The sequence below is a fragment of the Peromyscus leucopus genome, chromosome 3, assembly GCF_004664715.2.
Source record: "Peromyscus leucopus breed LL Stock chromosome 3, UCI_PerLeu_2.1, whole genome shotgun sequence".
Classification (NCBI taxonomy): Eukaryota; Metazoa; Chordata; class Mammalia; order Rodentia; family Cricetidae; genus Peromyscus; species Peromyscus leucopus.
This window is the reverse complement of record NC_051065.1, coordinates 154,552,175-154,574,969: the sequence shown is the minus strand read 5'-3', so window position 1 is coordinate 154,574,969 and position 22,795 is coordinate 154,552,175. Positions and strand designations below refer to the sequence as shown.

General features: G+C 39.9%; 1 protein-coding gene across 8 annotated transcripts in view; it reads left to right on the top strand.

Moving 5' to 3' along the window:
- The window catches only part of Zfand4 (zinc finger AN1-type containing 4), an 80,137-nt gene that overhangs the window by 13,903 nt on the left and 43,439 nt on the right, over positions 1-22,795 (top strand). For 6 of the 8 annotated variants that reach the window (XM_028864030.2, XM_028864032.2, XM_028864034.2 and 3 more), the window contains exons 3-5: positions 11,138-11,213; positions 12,193-12,260; positions 16,232-16,418. In XM_028864030.2, the coding sequence (XP_028719863.1) occupies positions 11,138-11,213; positions 12,193-12,260; positions 16,232-16,418 (331 nt within the window). The remainder of the gene's footprint in view (positions 1-11,137; positions 11,214-12,192; positions 12,261-16,231; positions 16,419-22,795) is intronic. The other 2 variants (XM_028864035.2, XM_037204239.1) reach the window with 2 other exon arrangements.

Sequence of the window (22,795 nt, the reverse complement as noted above, 5' to 3'; positions counted from 1 at the left end):
TCTTCCTCATATCCTTGCCAGCTCTTGTTGACTTTTTTCTTTCTTGATGGTAGCTATTTTAGCTGAGGGAAGATCAAATCTCAAAACAGTTTTAATTTGCGTTTCCCTCATGGCCAGTGATGTTGAACATTTTTTAAAAAGCTTATTAGCCATTTACACTTCATTTTTTGAGAACTCTGTTTGGTTCCGTGATCCATTTTTTTATTGGGTTGATGTTTTCCTGATTTTTAGTTTTTTGATTTCTTTGTGTATTTTAAATGCTAATCCTCTTGACATGTGTAGCTGGCAAATTTTTCTCTGATTTTGTAGGCTGTTTCTTCATTTGATTGGCATTTTTCTATGCCATTAATTTTTTTTTTTTTAATTTCACAAGAACCTACTTGTTGATTGCTAGACCAGTTTCTTGAGCAAGATCCTGTGCAGAAAGCCCTTCCCTATGCCTACATCCTGAAAGGCACTCTACTTTTCCTTCTAGCAGTTTCAGAGTTTCAGATCTTTGTTGAGGTCATTGATCTGTTTATAGGCGACTTTTATGCAGAGAGAGAAGGCCTTCATTTCTGCTTTTTTACATGTAGATACCTAGTTCCCCAGCATCATGTGTTGAATGAAGGTGCTGTCCTTTCTCCAATGTGTATTTTTGTTAAAAATCAGATGGCTGTAGTTGCATGGTCATGTAACGGGGTCCTCTGTTCTATTTCATTGATCAATAAGTTTGATTTTGTGCCAGTACCATGCAGTTTTTATTTCTATGACTCTATAAAGTTGAAATCAGATCTAATGATACCTCCAGCATTATTATTGTTCAGGATTGCTTTTGCTCTCCGGGGTCTTGTGCTCTACATTAATTTTAAGACTTTTTTTTTTCTATTTCTGTAAAGAGTGTCACTGGAATTTTGATTGAGATTGCATTGAATATATAGATTGCTTTGGGAAAGAAAGCCATTTCCACAACAGTGATTATTGCAATCCATGAACATGGAAGGGCTTTCCATCTTCTAGTCTCTTCCTCAGTTTCTTTCTTCAATAATTTCAAATTTTCATTATAGAGATCTTTCACATTTATGGTTAGTTTTATGCCAAGGTTTATTTTTTCTACATAATTTGCATATTTTTAGCTATACACTAGGGCTTACTATGTCCTCTCAATAAAAGGAAAAGAGTATCCAATTTGAAGTAAAAATGAAAGACACCCTGGGCTAACACTAATCCAAATAAAGCAAAAAAGTAGCTGCAGCCGAGGACAGCCCAGACTTCAGAACTGAGAAGGTCAGCAGTGGCAAAGGGGTGGTGCCTTACATAGTGATAGTCTTTTGTTGTAGATATGTCTTTATGTATAAAGTGTATTTCTTTTATACAACGTATAATGAGTTATGTGAAGTTTCTTCTTTGCTTCTTATTTTGTTTTGAGATAGGTCTCACTCTGTTGCTAGTCCTGGAATTTGCTGCTCCCAAGCTGGCCTTGAAATAATGATCCTTCTGCCTCAGCTTCCTGGAAACTGATTACAGGCTTATGTTTCCATGCCTGGCAAGTGCTGTTCATTTCCTTTTTCCTTTCCTCTCCTTCTCTCCCCTCCCCTCTCCCCCATCTTTCTTTCGTTCTTTTTTTAAAGGCAAAGCTCTATGTATCCTGTCTTGGCCTTGAACCTTCTGTGTAGATGAGGATGACTTCCTTGTCTACATCTCCCAAGTGCTGCAGTTACAGAAGTGCACTGCTGTGCCCAGTCTGTACCATGCTAGGGATTAAATCCAGGGCTTCATGCATGCTAGGCAAGCACTCTATCAAATGAACTACACTCCTGTAGTCTTATTTTTTTTTAAAAAATCTAACAGTCTTTGAATTTTAACTGATGGGGATTCAAATATGGTCAGACTGACATCTGTCATATTTGTTACTGTTTTCTGTTAGTTACCATTGTTCTTGGTTGCTATTTTTCTTCCTCCCTTTATTTTGCTATTTTAATTTGATTATTCTATATGATTTTTTATTCTTCTTAGAATATCAAATATTTCTAAAGTAGCCATCCTAGACTTTGCAGTCTATTTACATCTAATTTAAATTCACTCACAACTTACACCAAACTGCTTCATGAAGTATCTTACAATAGTGAAATGGTCCTAATTCTTAGACTCCTAGGACATTGATGTCATTCATTTCACCCACATATAATATGTAAAGTATGATCATCATGTATATTTTTACTAATTTTTTTTAAACAAACTGTTCTTTGTCAATGCAGAGTTTCTGTTTTGCCTTTATTACTTCTTGTGGTTTGTTTATGCAGATCTGGGTCTCTTAGCTATATTACTTCCCTTTTCTAAGAGCCTCTTTTAGTATTTCTTGCAAAGTATGTCTACTGGCAGCAAATTCTCTCAATTTTTATCTGAGGCAGTATATTTTACTTGCATTTTAAATTTTTTAGTAGGATATTTTAGCTATACATAATAATGGACTTTACATGACATTTTCATAAATATATGTAAATACTTTTTCATCATACTCCCATTTCCCTTTCTTGTTCTTCTTATTCCCACCAACATACTTTCTCTAATTTCACCTTCTACTTCATTAAGGATTCATACAGGGGCATGGGTGAGGGGTTATTTACAAGCATTTGGTACCTAATTAGTGGATTATTCCATTATAGAAATGTCCTTTTACCAGCAACCATTAATTGCCTGTAGATCGGGGAAGAGGTTGGGACCTTTTGAGCTCCTCCCCGTTTGCTACAGGATGTCAGTGGGTCCAGTATTACACAGATCGTGTGCAGGCCCCCACAGCTGCTGTGAATTCATGAGTACAATAGCCAGGCCATGCCCAGAAGACAGCTTTCACCAGCACTTCATCCTTTTCTCTGGCTCTTGTATTCTTTCCATCTGTTCTTCATTGTCCACCTTAGAGGAGGTGATATAGATGTCCCATTTGTAGCTGAGCACTTGAAGGTTGGCTGCTTCATGACTCTGTCTTATTATCAGTCTGCACTAACAACTGCCCTCTGCAAAAATCTGAAAGCAGCATTAGTCAATGGGTATAAACGTAATTATTTAGACAATTTGACAGACACATCATGTCCATTTAGCAAAACAGTAATAGTTTCCCACTAGGGCCTGTGAACTCCCAGCCACTAGTTTTTGATCATGACTTCTGTTTTGTGGAGCAGGCCTCAGATCTGACCTGAATGCACTTGGTCACCCCTACAGCAGTCATGCCATCGCAACAGTGGCGCATCATTCCTGGGTGGTTGGTAGTGGAGCACAGAGTGACCCCAGCTGCATAAGAGGACATTAGTACTCCAGGAGGCTGCGTAACATCTTCTTGTACTGTGAGGGCTGAGGAGCAGGAAGAAGCTTCTTGCTCAGTTTCAGCTTCATTTGTGTTCTATGACTAGAGAATTTTGTTGTTGTGGAGACAGGTGTTGTTCTATGTAGCCCTGGCTGTCCTGGAACTCACTATGTAGGGAAAACTGGTTTTGAACTCACAGAGATCCAGTTGCCGTCTTCCTCCAAGTGCTGGGTTTAAAGACATGCATCACCATGTTTGGCAGCAATAGTTCTGCAGAGGCAATTGTTTGTGTTGTTTTGGGGGCTTCAGGGATTGCTTCCATGACCAACAACTTATAGCCATGTAGCCTACTCCCTGTACTGAGGTGTTCTATTAATATCCTAATGGGAGTAGCATTATTCACTCATGCAGGTTACCTCTATCTAAACTCATTTTGTAAAAAAAATTAAGATTTTTTTATCATATGTATTTATTTGTGCCTGTGTGTGTGTGTGTGTGTGTGTGTGTGTGTGTGTGTGTGTGTATGCATGCACTTGCATGCTTTTGTGAGCATGCATTTCATGGCAGGTGTGTGTAGGTCAGAAGAATTGCAGGAGTCAGTTCCCTCCTCACATTATGCGAATTCCAGGGATCTAATTTAAGTTATCAGGCTTGGTAGTGAATGCATTAACTCTGCAAACTATCTCCCCAAATTTTGTTTTTCATTTAGCTTGCCAATTGCAAAATTTGGTTTATGGCTTTTTCGTATAGCCTTACTTTTTGTCCTGCCTTATAACTCTGCTTGTCCCCCAGCTCACTTCCTCCTTATCCAGCTTAGACCTTTTGTGCTGGCTAGTTTTTGATGACTCAACATAAACTAGTATCACCCAGGGAGCAAGAACCTTAAAATGAGGAATTGCCTCTAGTAGATTGGCCCCTGGACATGTCTGAGGGGGATTTTCTTAATCACTAATTGATGCACTCTGGGTGGTGCTGTTCCTAGGCATGTGGTCCTGGGCTGTATGTGAAAAGTAGCTGAGCAAGCCGGTAAATAGCACGGTCTCTGCTTCAATTCATCTCCAGGTTCCTGCTTTGAGTTCCTCTCCTGACTTCCCTTGATAATGGACTGTAACTGTAAGGTGAAATAAACCTTTGCACCCCAACTTTACTTTGGTCTGTTTATCACAACCGCAAAGAAACTAAGTAGAACAACTTTCCAGCCTCAATATGAATTACCTCCTTCTCCTTTGTTTTTGAAAGGTCATTTTATAGAGATACAAATCTAGGTTGGCAGGTGGTTCCCAAAACCTTCAGCATTTTATTCCATTTTCTTACTGATTGCATTTTCTCTTCTTTCTTTCTTAAAAACCTGCCTCTGTGTGTCTGTGTCTGTATCTGTGTTATGTGTGTGGGTGTGAGTGTGGCACAGTGTGTATGTATAGAGGGGGTCAGAGGACAACCCTATGTGTACACACTCATAGGAGAATGCACCCACACACGCGCACATGCCCCTTACTCATGCAACTCTGTTTTCAACTTTGGAGAGTCCTGGTGAGTTTAGAATTTCCCTCATTTTTGGTCTTCTTTGATCTATGAATTATTTAGAAGTATACTTTTATTTCCAAACTCGAGAGACTTAAAACATCTCACTACTCACCAGTTGTGGATGATGCAAGTAAACAGAACATTTCTGGAAAATATGGTAGTAATTTGTGGAGGACTGCATAAAATTTGTATATAATAATGAAGAAAATAATAAACAAGTTCAGTGAGTTTCATTGATATGATAAATTCAAATTTAACTTATTCAAAAGTAGGGAAAAGCAGATTTCTGCTCAGCCAGGTTATTCATGAGGCAGAAGCAAGAGGATCACTTGGCCCAGGAGGCTGAGGCCAGCTTGACCACTTTGCAAGGCTCCATTCTTAAAGACAAACCAAACCCAAATAGACTTTTGTTTCTGACTTTAGAATATAAATTCTTCCTAGTTCTTTTTGTATATAATTTAGTTATCATAATACATTATAAGTAATGTAGTGTTATATATGAATATATGAAATGTGTAATTTAAATGAAACATGCCCACAATTCTTGGCCAAGTTTTTTTTTAAGAATCTTTTTTAAGAATTTGAACTTATCTTTAGTATATATAATAGGAATAGAGCCAGAAATAAGAAAGTATGATTCCTAGATGGGCATGGTATTACATGTCTGTAATTCCAGCACTTGGGAGGTAGAGGCTGGAGGACCAAGAGGTCAGGGTCAGCCTGGACTATATTCTACCTGTCTCAAAAACAAAAGCAAAGAAGAAAAGCAAGTATGATTCCTCAGACAGTAAAGTGGGTGTCCATTTTGGAAGCTTCCCACAACCCAGGGACCGAAGAGCCTCAGGTGAAGGGGAAGGAGAGGAAAATCTAGTGCCCGAGTATAGTAGCATTGACTCAGGGGTAAAGTTTTACTCCCTAAACCCAGCAACCACTGTGTTGTGCTTTTTCTTTTTTGAGACCAAATTTTGGGATGTAGCCCAAGTTGGCCTCTGCCCAAGTGCTGGGGTTTTAGGTGTATACCAGAATGGATTGTGTGTGTGTGTGTGTGTGTGTGTGTGTGTGTGTGTGTGTGTGTGTGTGTGTGTTTATGAGACATCCCTCCTAGAAACTGTTGCCAGTTAGTGCCTGTGGGGCTGGGGGAGTAATAATTTTTTTTCAGTGCTGCAACCATTGGTAAGTTTTTCATGCTCTATTAAATAACACCACATCCATGCTCATGTAGGCAACCCTAATTAAACTCAGGGAGTCATTTAAAAACTCATAAAGCAGGAGGGGGGACATGTTGTGAAGAAGGAATAGCTGGGAGATTGAGAGAGGATACGGGGAGTTAGTATGATCAAAATACATTATATACATATACACATACGAAACTCACTAAATAATTGCATGTTTTTCTTTTGAAGTGAAGAAAAGAGGAGTGCAGAGTCTATATGCTTTTCCTTTCCTTGACAGAGAAGGAGGGGCGGAGAAGGCTTGCCTCCGTGCAGTCTCTGGCTGGAGAGGAGTGTGTATATAGGTCCTGCCTTTATGAGGCTATGGATGCTGGTCCAGGCTCTGTGATGTCCCTGGGGAGGTCCAGGAATGGGGGAGTTGTTGATCCATCTCTGTGTAGTTCCTCCTGGGGCAGGTGTCCCCATCCTCAGTCCTCAAGTCATAGGCCCAAGGCACATGCCCTAGGTTCCCAGGGTGAGTTGAGTAGGATGGAGTCTTTCTCTCTAGAGCTGCCCAGGGGCTGACTTAGCAGCGATCTTTTGTAGATGGCTTCTGCCACTGCTGCAGTCAAGTACCCAGAAGAAAGGAGGATTTCCTTAGAACCATCCTGCCCTAGGAGGTACAGCCCCTAAAGTCTGTCTTCTGCCCTTCTCTACTTCTCTCTCCACTCTTCCCTCCCCACCCTCCCCCTCTCCTTCCTTTTCTTCCTGCTGTCATCTGGAGCAGAGGTTCCAACCCTCTTTGTCACACCCTCCTTTCTAGGAAGACAGCACTCCCTGGTCAGGACCGAGGCCTTCACATCACAAGTTGTAGTTTCTTTCCTGTGATGTTCCCCAGAATTTCCTCCTCCTCTTTCTTTCTTGCTAAAGCTGGCGTGTTTTAGCTGTCAGGAAGACTGCTCTCCAACGGTCTCCCTTTTATTCCCCAGGGAGTCTAGCAGTCCATGCATGGGTGTAGTGTGCTATCTTTTATCCCAAATGAATCTTTAAAAAAAGGCAATGGGCAGGTAGGCTGGAGACATGACTCAGAGGTAAAGAATACATATCACTCTTGGAGAGGACCTAAGTTCAATTGCCAGCATCCATGTCAGGCAGCTCACACCTATAACTCAGCTCCAGGGCATTTGAAACCCTCTTCTGTTTACTTTGAAATCCTTGGCTGGTACCTGATGTTGGCACTCACATGCACTTACTTTGGTCTTTTCATTTTGAGATTGAAATTTATTTTATTAGTAAGACATGTATTTAATATTTGAACATCTCTATAATAAAACAATATATCATCAAACAGTCACAATAACATGAGAAATACAATTCTATACATATCAACCATGGAAATTTTACCTGTAAAAATAAACACAAGGCAAAAGATAACCATAAGACCACACTATGGTGAGAGGTAAAAACTATCAAGTGTATTTGAAGATACAAAAAAGCCACTCCTAAGTTTTTACCCCTTCTTTTCCCCTTTGACTACTGGAATTACTTAAAAAAAAAAAAAGTGCAGTTGAGTTCTTGAGGTAGGCTTGGATTAACTTCCCTCAGCTCTTGCCCTTCCTAACGTGTGGTTCTGAAGACTAACTATTGAATGTGCTGGAATGTGACATCCTGAGATGCGTGGCTACTGAAAGTAGTCTCTGGGCTTTGTTCCCTTTCTCCCCTAGAAACAATGTCCTTCAGTGCTTGAGCCTAGCATGTCATATGGTCCTGAACAAGTTGGTTTTTTGGGGGGCCCCTCTCTGCAGTTCAGGTTGGGTACAGAATGTCTTCTTGATCTTTGGGGGCTCTGGCTGGCAATGGAACTCAGGCAGCTGCTTCTTGGTGCCTGTAGCTAGAGTTTTCCTGGTCCTGCCTGGCTCACGGTCAGAACAAATCCCTCTCACCCGCCAGTCCCATAGCTGCTCAGACCCAACCGAGTAAACACACAGAGACTTATATTGCTTACAAATTGTATGGCCGCAGCAGGCTTCTTGTTATCTAGTTCTTCTATCTTAAATTAACCCATTTCTATTAATCTATACTTTGCCACGTGACTCGTGGCTTACCGGTACCTTACATCTTCCTTGTCCTGGCAGCAGCTGGCAGTGTCTCTCTCTGCCTTCCTGTTCTCTCAATTCTCCTCTCTGTTAGTCCCACCTATACTTCCTGCCTGGCTACTGGCCAATCAGTGTTTTATTTATCAATCGATCATCCACAACAGGTGCCTATGAAGTAATGGGTGTTTTTCAGTTAAGAGTGTGTGGGTATTCTTTCTCACCAGACTCAAACAGGTAGGTAGCCACTGCTTCACAAGCTACTCCTTGTCTGTTCTTTTCTGACTTCTGCAGAAGCATCTTCAAATTACATGGCTTTTAAGTCTTTTTCTTATCATCACTTCTCTGGTCCAAGTATGATGTAACTAACTATCTGAATCCTTTTTGGACTGTTCACACATACAGTGAGTAGCCTTTGGGTTTGTGGTAGTAGTTTTATATCAAGCTTATGGCTAGTGACATGGCTCAACAGTTAAAGACACCTGCTGTCAAGTCTGCTGATCTGGGTTTGATCCCTGGAACCTACATGATAAAAGGAGAGGAGAAACCCCAGAAAGTTACCCTGTGCCCTCCATATGTGGGCTGGTGTGTGTGCACACACACAATCAATAAAAATGTAATAAGGAAGTTTTATATTAACCTAAGGATTGGTACTAACTTCCCTATCTAACTCAGGATTTTTCTTTCTTTTTAATAAACTAGCATTCATTAACTAAATTATTTTCATAGTTTCAAAGTACAGTGTAATTATCCTGTTAATTCCTATTAAGTAGCAATAAGGCTCTTTAATGTTTTTATTTTCTTGCTTTCTTAAGTTAGCATACAAAGTAGTGGGTTTCATATGGCATTTTCATACATACAGGGAACTTCCCTTTGCTCCTGTTCATTCCCCTGCCCTACTGCCCTGTCCCATCCTCTTTCCAGCCACCTTGCCTCCCTCCAATAGTCCCTTCTCTTTCATGTCATGTGTGTCCACTACTCTTTTTCTCTCTCGATCTCCCTCCTCTCTCAAAGTCACTTCCTCCCCTTTCATTTGGGTCTCTCTTCCCACCAGGAGGGTCGTGGGGACTGAACTCAGGCCAGCAGTCTCAGCATGTGCTCCTCTACTCGCTAAGCCGTCTTGCTGGCTCCTAAATCTGGTTTTTATGTCAGTGCCATCCTGTTTTTCTTATAATAGTATCATTGCGGCTTTGTGCTATAATTTGAAATCAGGTATTGTAATACCTTAATATTTGCTCAAGGCTGCTTTGGCTCTTTGGGGTCTTTTGTGATTCCATATGAAGTTTAGGATTGTTTTTCCATTTCTATGAAGAATATCAGAAATTTAATGGGAATTGTACTGAATCTGTAGGCTGCTTTTGACAGTGTAGCCAGTTTCATAATATTGATTCTGCCAACCCATGAGATGGGGAGGGGGTCATTCCATCTTCTCTTGTCTTCAGTTTTCTTAATTGTCTTAGAGTTTTCATTGCAAAGATCTTTCACTTCCTTGGTTAGGTATATTTTATTTTTATTTTTTGGGAGCTATTATAAATAGGATTTCTCTCCCTGATTTCTTTCTTAGCAAGTTTGTTATTAATATATAGAAAGGTTGCTGATTTCTGTATCTTGATTTTGTAAACTGCTACTTTGCTGAGAGTATTTCTTCGATATGAATTTTCTGGTGGAGTCATTAAGGTCTTTTAAGTATAAGATTGTGTCATATGCAAATAGAGATAGATACTTTGGCTTCTCCCTTTCTTTGTTTCTTTCTCGCCTTATTACCGTAGCAAAGACTTTGAGCAATATATTGAATAGGAACAGCAAGAATGAGCACTCTGTCTTATTCCTGATTTTAGAAGCAATGATTTTGAGTTTTTCCCCATTTAGTGTCATGTTGGTTATATGTTGTATATACCTTTATTATGATGCGATATGTTCCTTCTGCTCCTGCTTTCCTTAGGCTTGTATTATGAAGAGTTGTTGACCTTCTCTGTGTCTATTAAGATGACTGTATGGTTTCTGTCCTCAATTAGCTAGAGATTCTTTTGATTTTACTTTCATCATTCTCAATGCAAATTTGAATGTCTTAAACATATACCTGCCTGAAATTATTTAAGAAAACCTCATAAGAATCACATTTAAGCTGTAATATGTAAATACACATTATTGTGACTGAATGTTCATGTCCCTACAACCTGTCTTTTTATGTGAGTGGTTCACTTTATAGTCAGCCCAGAGGCCTGGCATATCTTATATAGCCCAGGGCAGCCTCAAAGTCACTGTCTTGCTGCCTTAGTCATCTGATTACTGGGATTACCTGTGTTCCCATGTCCAGCTTCTCCTATAATTCTTTGGTTAAAACCTTAATCCCCAATGTGATGGAACTTATAGATTGGGGCCTTTAGTATATAAATTCGGGATACATGAGGTGCAGTTCTCATGATAGTATCTTTGTAAGAAGAGACATGAAACTTCTTTCTCCATGTTCTCATAGAAAGAAAAGGCCATGTGAGTCTACAGTGGGCTGGTAACTACTTACATGCCAAGAAAAGTGACTTTAGAATATATCTACTTGGAACCTTGAATCCATGGGCTTCCAGTCTCAAGAACGATGAGATACATATTTCCGTTGTTTAGGCCACCCAGCCTATGGTGCTTTTTTTCCCCTCTGGCATCCTGAGCTGATTCTTTCAGTTTCTGTCTCATATATTATATATGTGAATACCCAGATATACTACATTCTGGCAACCTAAATAGTAATTAGAGATTCTTCTAAGAATCTTTGTGAACAGATCAGCATTTCAATGGAAATGTATATGCCATGGTAAACCATGAGTATTTAAAGAAATTTGGGCAAATGAAAGTTTTTAAAGATAAACATGATAATGATTACAAAAGACACTTGAAACTGTCTTTCTTGGCCACAGGATAAATAATAGTGGTGCCAGTCATACATTAAAGAAGACAGCTGTTGGGCCAGAGGCCTTAGATCAGAAATGTGTTTAATTCATAAGTATTCTTAGTTCTTTAATGAAACAGCATTGTGTCATGCTCTTTAGAGATGGTGTTAAAATTTTAAACACTTTTTATTATCACCTTTCCTTAAGGTATTCCCATCTGTCAGCAGCACTTAATTTGGAATAACATGGAGCTTGAAGATGATTATTGCTTGAATGATTACAAGTGAGTGTAATTACATATTAGCAGCTTTATAGGCACGCAGTATTATAACTCCACATGCCAGTGTTTTTCCTCATGTCTGTCCTGAACAGCTTGATCCCAGCTTTCATTCTGAATTTTGACCTCTAGATGAGTTGGCTCAGTACCATCTTTGTTCTTGGTCTTTGTTCTCTGATATTTGTAGTTCACCTTCAGTGAACTACATGCTGAGCTTTTTGTCCTTGCCTTCTTGCGTGGTTATAATAACTTCTTGTTTTCTTTGCCTTTTTCTTTCAATGTTGATCCATTCTCTTTTGGTCATGTTTCTTTTCTTCCCATTTTTACAAGTTTTGGGCACGAGAGAGTTCTCTCTGCTGAGACTTTGTTCATTAGGTCGGTTTTCTCTTTTAAGAAGTAGTACTGTGTACATCAGTGGTTACAAATGTGCTTTCTGACATTTTACCTTTTTCTTTCCTCTCATGTCATTTCTTATACTGAAGACAAAGGAATTAGGAGGCCGAGAGGTGGAAGAACACCAGGAGTCAGCAGAGCTGGTGGATTTGCAGTCTTATTTTTATTTTGAGTGAATTTACTGTTTCCTAATTTTTTGGGTTTTGACTAAGTTTCTTTTCTTTCGTGGGCTCCCTTTTTGTATTTTTTGAGACAGGATTTCTCTGTGACGCTCTGGCTGTCCTGGAACTTGTTCTATAGACCAGGCTGGCCTCGAACTCACAGAGTTCTGCCTGTCTCTGACTCCAGAATGTTGGGATCAAAGGCGTGTGCCATCACCACCTGGCTAGGCCTCCTTTTTTAAAAGGCTTATGAGAACTTATAAACTTTCTGTAATGTATACAGGCAAATAATATATTTATTCATATTGCTGTGTCTTTCTTCATATTCTAGGGAATATATAGTAAGGCTAATAAATCACATAATTAGTGGTTCTTTTGACACTGATTGTTATTTGGTGATTATAGTTTATTTTTGTGCTAACTGTTCACAGCATTTCAGAAGGTTGTACCTTGAAGCTGGTATTGGCTATGCGTGGTGGACCGATAAGTACTAGAAAAGGTAGGCATACATTAAAGCACCTAACAGTCATCATTAAGTAATTCTACTCATTAAGTAGTTCTATTCTTCAAGGGGGTTAATGTTTTTTAAAGGCTCTCATTTTAGCCAAGTGCCTTTTCTGCGTTAGGTCTTTGATTCTTTTAGGCATTATTCTTTAAAACCTAGATATAAGCCGGGCGGTGGTGGCGCACGCCTTTAGTCCCAGCACTCGGGAGGCAGAGGCAGGCGGATCTCTGTGAGTTCGAGGCCAGCCTGGTCTACCAAGTGAGTTCCAGGAAAGGCGTAAAACTGCACAGAGAAACCCTGTCTCGAAAAAGCCAAAAAAAAAAAAAAAAAAAAAAAAAAAAAACCTAGATATATAAACACTGGAACTCCAAAATATAACCCCAGAATAAACACCACATGATTCTGGATTCAATCCAGGGATATTTAAAAATAAAACTTAGTAGTAAAGGAAGGAGAAATGTAATGATAATATAAATACCACATTAGCATTGTGTTTAGATTTATGTCAGTCTTGTTGCTTTTTAAACTCTGCTTGAGTTTTAAATTCCTGGGATAATTATTTGCTATAGGATATAACTGAATTGTCTTTTTACCTGGGATAAAACTGAATTTCATAGTCCTGTTGAATCCTTTCTCCAAATGTGAGTGGTCTCTGGAATCCATTCATTCATTCAATAAATGCATAGTGAGCATCTGCTGGATTCTAAAATATATTTTATTTTACTTTTAATGATGTGTTTATATGTGTGCTTCTGTGTGGGTATGTACACATGAGTGCAGGTCCCTGCAGAGGCCAGAAAAAGGCATTGGATTCCCTGGAACTGGAGTTTCAGGGTGGTTATGAGCTACCCAGTGTGGGTGGTGGGAACTGAACTGGGGTCCTCTGCAACAGTAGGATGTGCTCCTGACTATGGAGCCGTTTCTCCAGCTCCATCTTTTGACTTTGAGTCAATGTCCCAAGTGCAGTAAACAAGGGAGACAGAGCCTCTGCTTCATAACACTGCCTCCAATAAATGTGTGAGAGATTGATGGGATTTCAAGTGTTTGTGAGCTCTACGTGGGAAATAGACAGGAGAATGTGATAACAACTATGGAAATAGCATCGTAGGGAAGGTCTGTGAGAAAGATGGCATGAACCGAGACTTAATTAGTAAAAAGGTTTGTCTTAGTGCCATTACTGTGAAGAGTCACCATGACCACTGCAACTCTTATAAAAGAAAGCATTTTATTGGGGCTGGCTTACAGTTTCAGAGGTTTAGTCCATTATCTCACATAGGCATACATGGTAACTGTGAGAATTCTACATCCAGATCTGCAGGCAGTAGGAAGAGAGAGACCCTGAGCTTGGCATGAGCTTTTGAAACCTCAAAGCCCACCCCTAATGACACACTTGCTTCAACAAGGCCATACTTCTTAATCCTTGTCAAGTAATGCCACTCCCTAATGACCAAAAATTCAAATATATGAGCTTATGGGGGCCATTCCTATTCAAGCTACCACAAAGTTTTAATCCAGGGAAGAGCCAGGAGCATGCTTACTAGCCCGGTCTGTCACAGGCAGCTCCCCCATGACAGCCTTGCTCAGAGTAGTCCTGCTCTGTGGCCCTTGTTTTAAGAAGGCCTTCACACTTGTTTGTACCTCCACAATAGAAAACTGGAAATTGAGTATAGATTCCCTCATGCCAAATTACATCCCGTGCTTTCTAATTTTTGTTAAAATTGGATTATTAAAATGTTTTTTTCTTATCTACCTTAAGAGCAATTTGTGAGAACTGCTAAACTATTTTGCATTAGAGAAAACAAAGGAAATGATGTTAAAGCCAACTGAGCAGCGCTCTGACATCAGAAATCCTCTGTTAACTGATTTCTGAAATAGTTTTATGGGTTGCAGAGACGGCTCAGCAGTTGAGACTGCTTGCTTCACAGTCATGAGGACTAGAGTTCAGATCCCAGCATCCCATAAGTCCTGTCACTCCGTCTCTGGGGGATTTAACATCCACGCCCCCAAATGCATGTGCAGATACACCCATGCAGACATATAAATAAATAAATAAAATTTTAAAAGGAAATGATTGTATGTCACATTCGTAAAATTTATACTGGTGAGGATAGTTCAAGAGCTCTACTTACTGAGCCATTTATATCAAGTTAGAGTTATATAGTATTTAATGGTTTGTTCATCCTATTTTAGGAAGTTGATAATATGTACTATTGCATCTTTAAAGCTCAGTCTCTCAGACTCATCATTTGGAAAGGGCCTTTATCATATGAATTACAATAATATTTAGTTTTAAAATAACCATTATCTAAACAAAGTGGGGAAGCAGGCATTAATGGTATACATGTGTAATCTGAGTACTCATGAAACTGAGGCGAGAAGATGGCAAGTTACAAGCCAGCTTAAGTCATAGAATGTTAAGGCTTTGCCTTAAAATAAATAGCACAAGAAAGCAATCTTCCCTTTCCAAACTTACATCCTAAATTGTATTGCTTTTAGGTGACAAAATCGTAACGAATGTTGAGTTATGAAGAGGCATGCACAATTAGACAGCCTTAGCACCTCCCGGCTTAAGACATGGGTTTAGGAAAGGCCTTTTGTAGCTGTGGTAATATTTGCTTCTTAGTGCTGTAATATGGAAAGTGGGACTTTTAAGTTTTGAAAATAGTTCTGGATACTGTGGTGTTTGCCTATATCCCAGCCATGTAAGAGTCTGAGGCAGGAGAAGTAGAAAGAGCAAATGAAAATGTTATGTTTCAGAAGTAGTGGTATTAAATTTAGACTATGGGGCATCTTTGATACTTTTACCTCATTACTTTCAGAATTTAATATTTTTCTCTTGGTGTTTCTTTTTATTTTATTTTTCTTTCCTGTGCTGGCAGTTGAACCTTGAGCCTTGTGCCTGCTAGGCTCAAGCTTAGCTGTTCAGCTGCATTCCCTGTATTCCCTTCCTAAGGCATCGCAGCATTCCAACTTCCTTACTAAGTAAAAGAAAGTTAGGCAACTTTGAAAATGGAGGACAACTGGGTCCCACTGGCCTACAGTTCGGAGGAGTGTCAGAGTGACTCCAGTAGGCAAGCCTCTGGGAGTCTCATGCCCTGATTAGACATACACACACACCTGACCAGGACCCCTGTCATGAGAGGAGCCTTTCAAGAAACACATACCGATCTTTCGTACAGTGCAGTTTTAGCACACTAAAATGACTTCCTATGCTGTGCTTGTGCACTACTTCAAGGAGCAGCTGTCAAAGAGTCTGCGCTTATGTAAACCTGTGCTTATATAAAGCAAAGGAAGTCTTTGCTTTATTTTGTTGTTTTCTTTGGCTGCTGCAGACTGAACCTAGGACCTTGGGCATGGTGGTTATCACTCTACCATCAAATTTTGTCTCTAGTTCCCTCTTGCCTCTAATTTCTTGAATATGTCTCCCAATTGTGTATGTGTGCATATGTTTATTTTCTAATCTAAAGTAAGTGGGATTTATAATACATTTAAGTGACTGGTTGTTGGAACCAGTATAGAAAAGCAGGAAGCTAAAGGGTAGCTAAAACAATGATAGATAATACTATAGACTTACAGTATATAATCTGTATATAGTCTATCAACTGTACTGGTACAGAAATACATGACCTCATGTTTTAAGTTAAGCCATGTCTTTGGGCATGTAACATAATGATGCATTTTTAATACAAAACAAGCCATGAATTTGAGAAGATACAGGAGAGACATAGGAAGAATTGGAAGAAGGAGGGGGAAAATGATGAAAATACAATACTCATTAAACTCTCAAAAAATTAATAAGGAATGCTGTATAGAATAAAAAAATATCAGAAGCCTGTTTGGAGAGTGTTATTTATCGCATGTACAGTATGGTTGTATAAATTCAGCATATATATCCTGTTACTGTAACAAGATGCAAAAATGTTGATATGAATTGAAAGCCTGTTTATCAATCTTTCCATTTGTAGTTCTTGTGGAAGACCCACTTAGGGAGCTTGCTGAGTACATGGATTCCAGTCGGGACGAGGTCTGGGAAAAGACCTCTTGCAACAAACAAGTTACATTTTTGGTATACCGAGAAGGAGATCAATTGAATTTCTTTCGTGTAGTAGATAGGGGAGATGGCACTTTAACACCATTATCTGAATCTTTAAGGTAAATGGGTTTCATTTGCATGTTTCACTTAGAAATAGAGACTGTACTGCACACTTCAGAAGCCTTTGTGTATTCTGTGGGTTATTAAAGTAGCCATAGTGTATTAATAGACCGAGTAAGTTTCATGTGTTCTCCACCCCTTTCCCTGATAAGTAATTCTGAAATCATCCTTCATGGGGCTGATCCTTAAAAGGGAATTCCTAAATTTTAATTTTTTTTACTTGATAGTTTTTTATAAATATGGTTTATTTCCATTTATTTGTGCAACTCTAAGATATTTACTAGAATATAGTCTTGTGATAATAGTATATTATTACATAATCATGACGTAGCAGAAAGGGTTAATCCTAAAGTTGGTATCATTTTTAACTCTGCTACTTAAAAATGGGTAAATTTCTTTCTTTTTTATTTTGTTATTATGTAAGAGGAAATAAACTGTATATTACTTTTCAAACCAGAAGGAAAACACTATTGATTGCTTAGGTAGGCAGTAGAAAAATGAAAGAATTAGGACAAGATAATTTCTTAAGTTTCTATGCATTTCAATGTACTATGAGTCTCTCCTTTCACTTTTATTTTTATTTTTAATTACACTATTTATTTGTGTGTATGTGTGTTGGCATGATTGTACCATGATGCATGTGGAAGTCAGAGGACATCTTGGGAGAGACAGTTTCTTTCCAACCTGTGGGTCCTGAGGATTGAACTCATGTTGCAAGGCTTGGCAGCAAGTTCTTTGACTGGTTGCACTGTCCCTCAGCTCTCTCACTTTCAAGTCATTAAACATAACTGAACGTTTGGCCAGTATAGAGTAATACAGAGGCACTCACTGAGTTACAAAGAGATCCCATCATCCACTTGCTATAGTCCTCGAGCTGTGACCTTGGTGATTGTGGCAGAGGATATTATCTCTGGGATCAGATGAGTTGGCCTTCAGTTCACCTGAAATGTAGAGGTAGAGATGGTCGGTGAGGAGTAATCTTAAATGAGGACAGCTTTGCTAAACAAAGGAAGGAAAGAGACCATAGGGAACTAAAGTGAGGCCCGCAGAAAGAGAACAATCTAGTGCTAAAATCATAAGAAAGCCCAGTTGTGGTCTTAGGGTGAGACATCTAAGAGTGTAGCTAGTGCTTTGCTCAGGCCCCCTCCCCTGCACCCTATACAAAAGGGAAGACAGTGTGCGTTCCATAGTTTTGTTAGGAGAAAGGACCTTCCTTCACAGTCACATTCACACTAATAGGATTCATTTCCTTCCGCTTAGGTGATGGAGGGCCCTAGGTTTTTGTGGCTGCTGGTTGGCTAGAGGCTTCTCACAGCTCCCTTTTGACTAACTCAGAACAAAGTGATTTGGGGCCTAAATTACATCTTCAGAATCCCTTTACTTTGCCATAGTCAGTTGGCAGACCAGTCATATTGGGTTATACCCACACTCAAGGACAGACTGTGCTGGTATAAACTCCAGAGGTGGAGAGCCATACAGTTTCCCCTAAGATTCTGCTCAGAGTGTGTGGAAAGAGAATTTAGACTCCTGATGTGCGTGGTGGGGGGGAGGGCTATGAAGAGCCAACTAACAATCAGAGACTGTTTTCTTAATGGGTCAGGATCTAGTTAGAACTAGACATGTGACACTTGTCTTGGAGAGACATGGAGAGGGGTTAGCAATGAAGATTACTTACTGCCTTGAATCACTAACAGAATTCTTTTAATAACAGTTTCTCCATATGTGAGGGAGGCCCTTGATAATGTCACCCTCAGATTTCCAGGTCTTTTCATATGCCATGTTTTAAATATACCTTTTCCCATTTGCTTGTAATGTCATTTCCACATCTCAGTTTCATTTTCTTCTAGGTAATTTTTACCGTGTCTTTTTTGAAGCTAAGGCTGGCTTTGAACTCAGTATGTAGTAGAAGGAGGCCTTACACTCCTGATCCTCCTTTCTTTACCTCCCAAGTGCTCAGACTACAGGTGTGTGCCACTGTGCCTGGCTCCCCTGGCTAACTTCTGGTTTTGTTATTTACATTTATTTATTGTGTGTGTATGCTTTGTGTGTGTGTGTGTGTGTGTGTGCACTTGTGCTGTACACACATGCATACGAATATATGTGTGGAGGTCAGAGGGAACTTACAGGAGCTGGTTCTATCTTGCTATCACAGATAGCTCACAGAGATGGAGCTCAGGTTGTTAGTCTTACACAGAAAGTACCTTTATCCACTGAGCCATCTTGCTGGCCTATAATTTCAGTTTGTGTTTACCACTTAACCCAAATATTGTCATGAAGTTCATGACGTTAATGTGTACTTTCTGTACAGGTCACCAAAAATAGTAAGAAAAAAACATGATTGAGTGATCATTATGGTTTGAATTTGAGAAGTCCCCAAAGCCTCCTGGCTTTGTTGTCAGTTGATAGGCTTTTGGGAAGTGATTGAATCCTAAGCACTCAGACATAATTAATAGATTTGTGGATTTATGGTAGCATATTGGAAAGTGGGGCCTAGTGATGAAATGGGTATGAGGCTTATGCCATGGAAACTATAATCCTGGCTGTGTCTTCTTTCTCTTAAAATATTTATTTGTTATGTATTTGTATGCATGTGTATGTGTGTAGGATGTGGAAGTCAGACGAAAACTTGCAGGAGTTGATTCTCTTGCCTTATTGGTCCTGGGAATTGAACTCAGGGTGTCAGGCTTGGTGGAAAGAGCATTTCCCTCTGAAAGCTTTCTTCTCTTTCTCTCTGCTTCCTTCTGGCTCTGATGAGGTGAGTAGCTCTGTCCTGCCTGCCGTGTGCTTCCCACCATGATGTTTTGTGTTATGATGGTCCGGGAATTACAGAGCCAAGTGACCATGGATTGAAACCTCTAAGATCATGAGCTAAAATAAATCTTCCCTCCTTTTAAGTCATTCCAATTATTTGTCACAACCATGGAAGAGCTGAAACACAGATAAAATTTTACTCCCCCTAAGCCATCCAAGTGATGACCAATAAACCCATGAGATAAGTGATGTTAACTGCTGATTCTACTGATGTAGCGATGAATGGTGGAGTCACATATTTATCAGATGTATTCTATGGGGAGGGTCAAAGTAACAATTAGAGGCAGCCACTTATTCATAAGTTGGAAACTTATAATAAGTTAAAACACCTAGGGAGTAGCTTCTCAAGGAGACGAGCCTGCCAATGTGAGAAGTTCAAGAGTGGATAGGAAGAGATGTGAAGAAACCCAGACTCCGCAGATTGGAGCAGAGAGAGAGGGACTGTAGCAGCAGAGCAGATGGAAGAGGTTCCAGAAAAGGCAGATACCTAGGAAGTACAACTAACATGGAATTAGCATGGCGCAGAAGGGCAATCTCAATACCGCTTTTCAGGAATCCGCAAACAGGCTGCTGGTAGAGAACCTTCCTGCGTCTCCCAGTGCACATTGATGGTGATGTTGTGAGGAAGGTGTTGTTCTTGAGAAGGGAGAAAGGTATGTTGGAGCTTGTGGCTTTGGGAAACAAGCCCTTGTGTTTTACTGTCCCCTTCTCTATTGAAACCTTCTACAAACATGAATATGCTTTCAGTGAATAGCTTTGAAAACCAGTTTGTCCATAGAGGAGACTATCATACTGTAATTCTTGCCAGAGGTACTTGGTGGGCAACAAGAAAAGGTTGCAGAACTGACTTCCCCTTTAACAGTGGAAGTACCGCTGCTAGCTTAGGAGCTGGAAGAACCAAGCAGATGCACCCGATTAGATGGTAGCTGAAGGCAATGGTGGATTGCTGGCCTGCCATCCCCAGCTCCTCAGTGCAGACAGTGTGTTGCTCTTACCCCTAGTTGGCCTCACAGTGCCTGACCTTGGCCTTTGCTCTCTCAGAGAGAGACATGGAAACAAGACATGGGACTAAGAGCTGACTGAAATAGTCGTGGCTGTCTGCCCTTCACACACGCAGGGGACCATTTCAGGACAGATAATACTTTCCTTTTTATTAGGACTATTTTGGTAATTGTTTGGTGCATGTATTTTGCTTCACATTTTTCTCTTTGTCTTCTAATACTTCCTTTTTTGTTTAATTTGTATTACTGACTTTGTTTCTACCTCTGTCTCATTTCCTTTTCACTCTTTCTCTCCTTCCAGGATTTGAATCCAGGGCTTTGCACATGCTAGGCAGCCGCAAACAATGAGCTGATAGTCCCAGTTCTTGTTTTAAATTTTCTCATGTTTTGTGACCTTTTCTTTTCCTTTTACTCTTAGGTAATTTTATCATTTCAATGTTTTAAACAATTTACATCATTTTTATTTATGTGTGTGCATATGTACATACACGGTGGGCAGAGGACAGCTTGAGGGAATTCTGCCGTGTGGGTTTGGGGACTTGAACTCAGGTTGTCAAGCTTGGCAGCAAGTTCCATTGCATACTGAGCCGTCTTTACAGTCCCCTCTTTGCTTTGTATTATTTGGCCTGCCATTCTAGCTGTTAGTGGCATTTAATATATTGGAGTTTTCCTTTCTTTCTGTGTCTGGTTTGCTTGCATTAGCATGTTCCTCTTTCCAGAAAGTGTAGGGACTGAGCCTAACACTGGGAGCACTTTGGGTACTGAGCCATTGTCCATCTTAACTAAGAGAAGTTATGTCCTGCTTACCATGATTCATCTCTGCTGGGACCCAAGGGAATATAACTCTACTTAAAAATAGAGCACACCAGGGCCAGCAAGATGGCTCAGCAGGTAACGGTATTTGCTGCTGCTGCTGCTTCAAGCCTGACAACTTGAGTTGGACCCCTGGAACTCACATCAAGGTAGAGAAGACAGGGACAGACTCTCCAGAGCTGTCCTCTGACCTCAGTATGTGCATCATGGCACCCCACCACATCACACACACACTAATAATATTATTATTATCATGTCATTATTATTAATTAGAAAAAAAGAGGTCAAAAGAGCCCATAGCTAAGAACTGGGCCTCAAGTAGATGCCTGAGGATCTGTTCCTGAATATTCACTCCCATAACACCAGCAGAGAGATGTAAAAATGGTGGACCTCATATGTCCAAGGGACCTAAGTTCAAGTCACTCTCATATTTCTTCAGACTGCACATTACTAAGAGGTTAGCCACATAGTTAGAGAGCACAGTCCATAGACACCAACACAACTGCCTAAACTGCCAGAGGGGATGCCTCTTGTTATAAGACCTACAAAGAAAATAGGGATCCAGTTTTCAAAATATTCTCTAATGATTTCAGTTCTATCTGATGTAACATTGGTATGCTTCTAAGTCCATTTGTAATATTTTGACATATTTGATGTACACTGATTTTTTTTTAAGTTACAAAATAATACTGGACATGGTGATGCACACCAGCAGTTGGGAAGCTTGAGAGAATGGATCTCTGCAAGTTCAAGATCAGTCTGATCTAGATAGGGAGTTCTAGACCATTCAAGCCTACCTTGTTTCAGAAAAAAAGAAAAGAAAGAAAGAAAATGGTACCAGTATCAATACACATGACGTCAAAATGTGGACGAGTTGTGATTGCATCACCGTGATTCGAACGTGCTAGGCTTTATGTGCCGTGCTGAGTGTTGCTTCTCACAGCTGTCAGTCCCACCACTGTGCAGGAGCAGTGGCATGCAATGCACAGACTAGCCGGCCAGTCTCTGCTCTAGGAAACCTGGATTCACCACAGACCTGAGTTCTGTATAATCTGATGTGTTAACAAACACGATTATTTTGATCTCTTTCTACTTAAAGGTATGGAAAGAGTACTTAGTTCATGGGTCACACAGTAGGTGTGACTTTGCCCCATAGCCCTGTTTTGCTAAGACACTTAGCAGATTCATTCACATACAAAATATTACTAATTTTTTTTAGTTCCAAATAATTTTACTGAATCATGCTGCCATGTTTTCTAAGAGAGAAATCTAAGCAGACATTGTAAGGGTTGAATGACAACTTGTCTTTAAAAACCCAATGAGGAAGTTAAGTGTCGTGGCTCAGCGCTGTGGTCCCAGCACTGGGAGGCTGAGCACAGCCTCGCTACAGAGTTCCAGGTCAACCTGAGATACAGGGTCAGATCTTACCTTTAAAATGCAAAAGTCACATGAGAACTTGGCTTTGGGATAAACAATATACATGTTGAAGTAAATGTCACATTTGCCCATCTGTTATTCTTTAATCATATTATTAAGAATATAGAGAATATTTCTATAATTTAAAAATTCAAGAGACTATTGGAGTATTTAAATATAGGTACTGGAGAGATGGCTTCATAGTTAGGAGTACTCGCCACTCTTCTAGGAGACCAGAATTTGGTTCCCAGCACTCACATCAGGTGGGTTACAACCACCTGTAACTCTAGATCCAGTGGATCCAATGCCCTTCTCTGGCCTCCACACATCCCCTC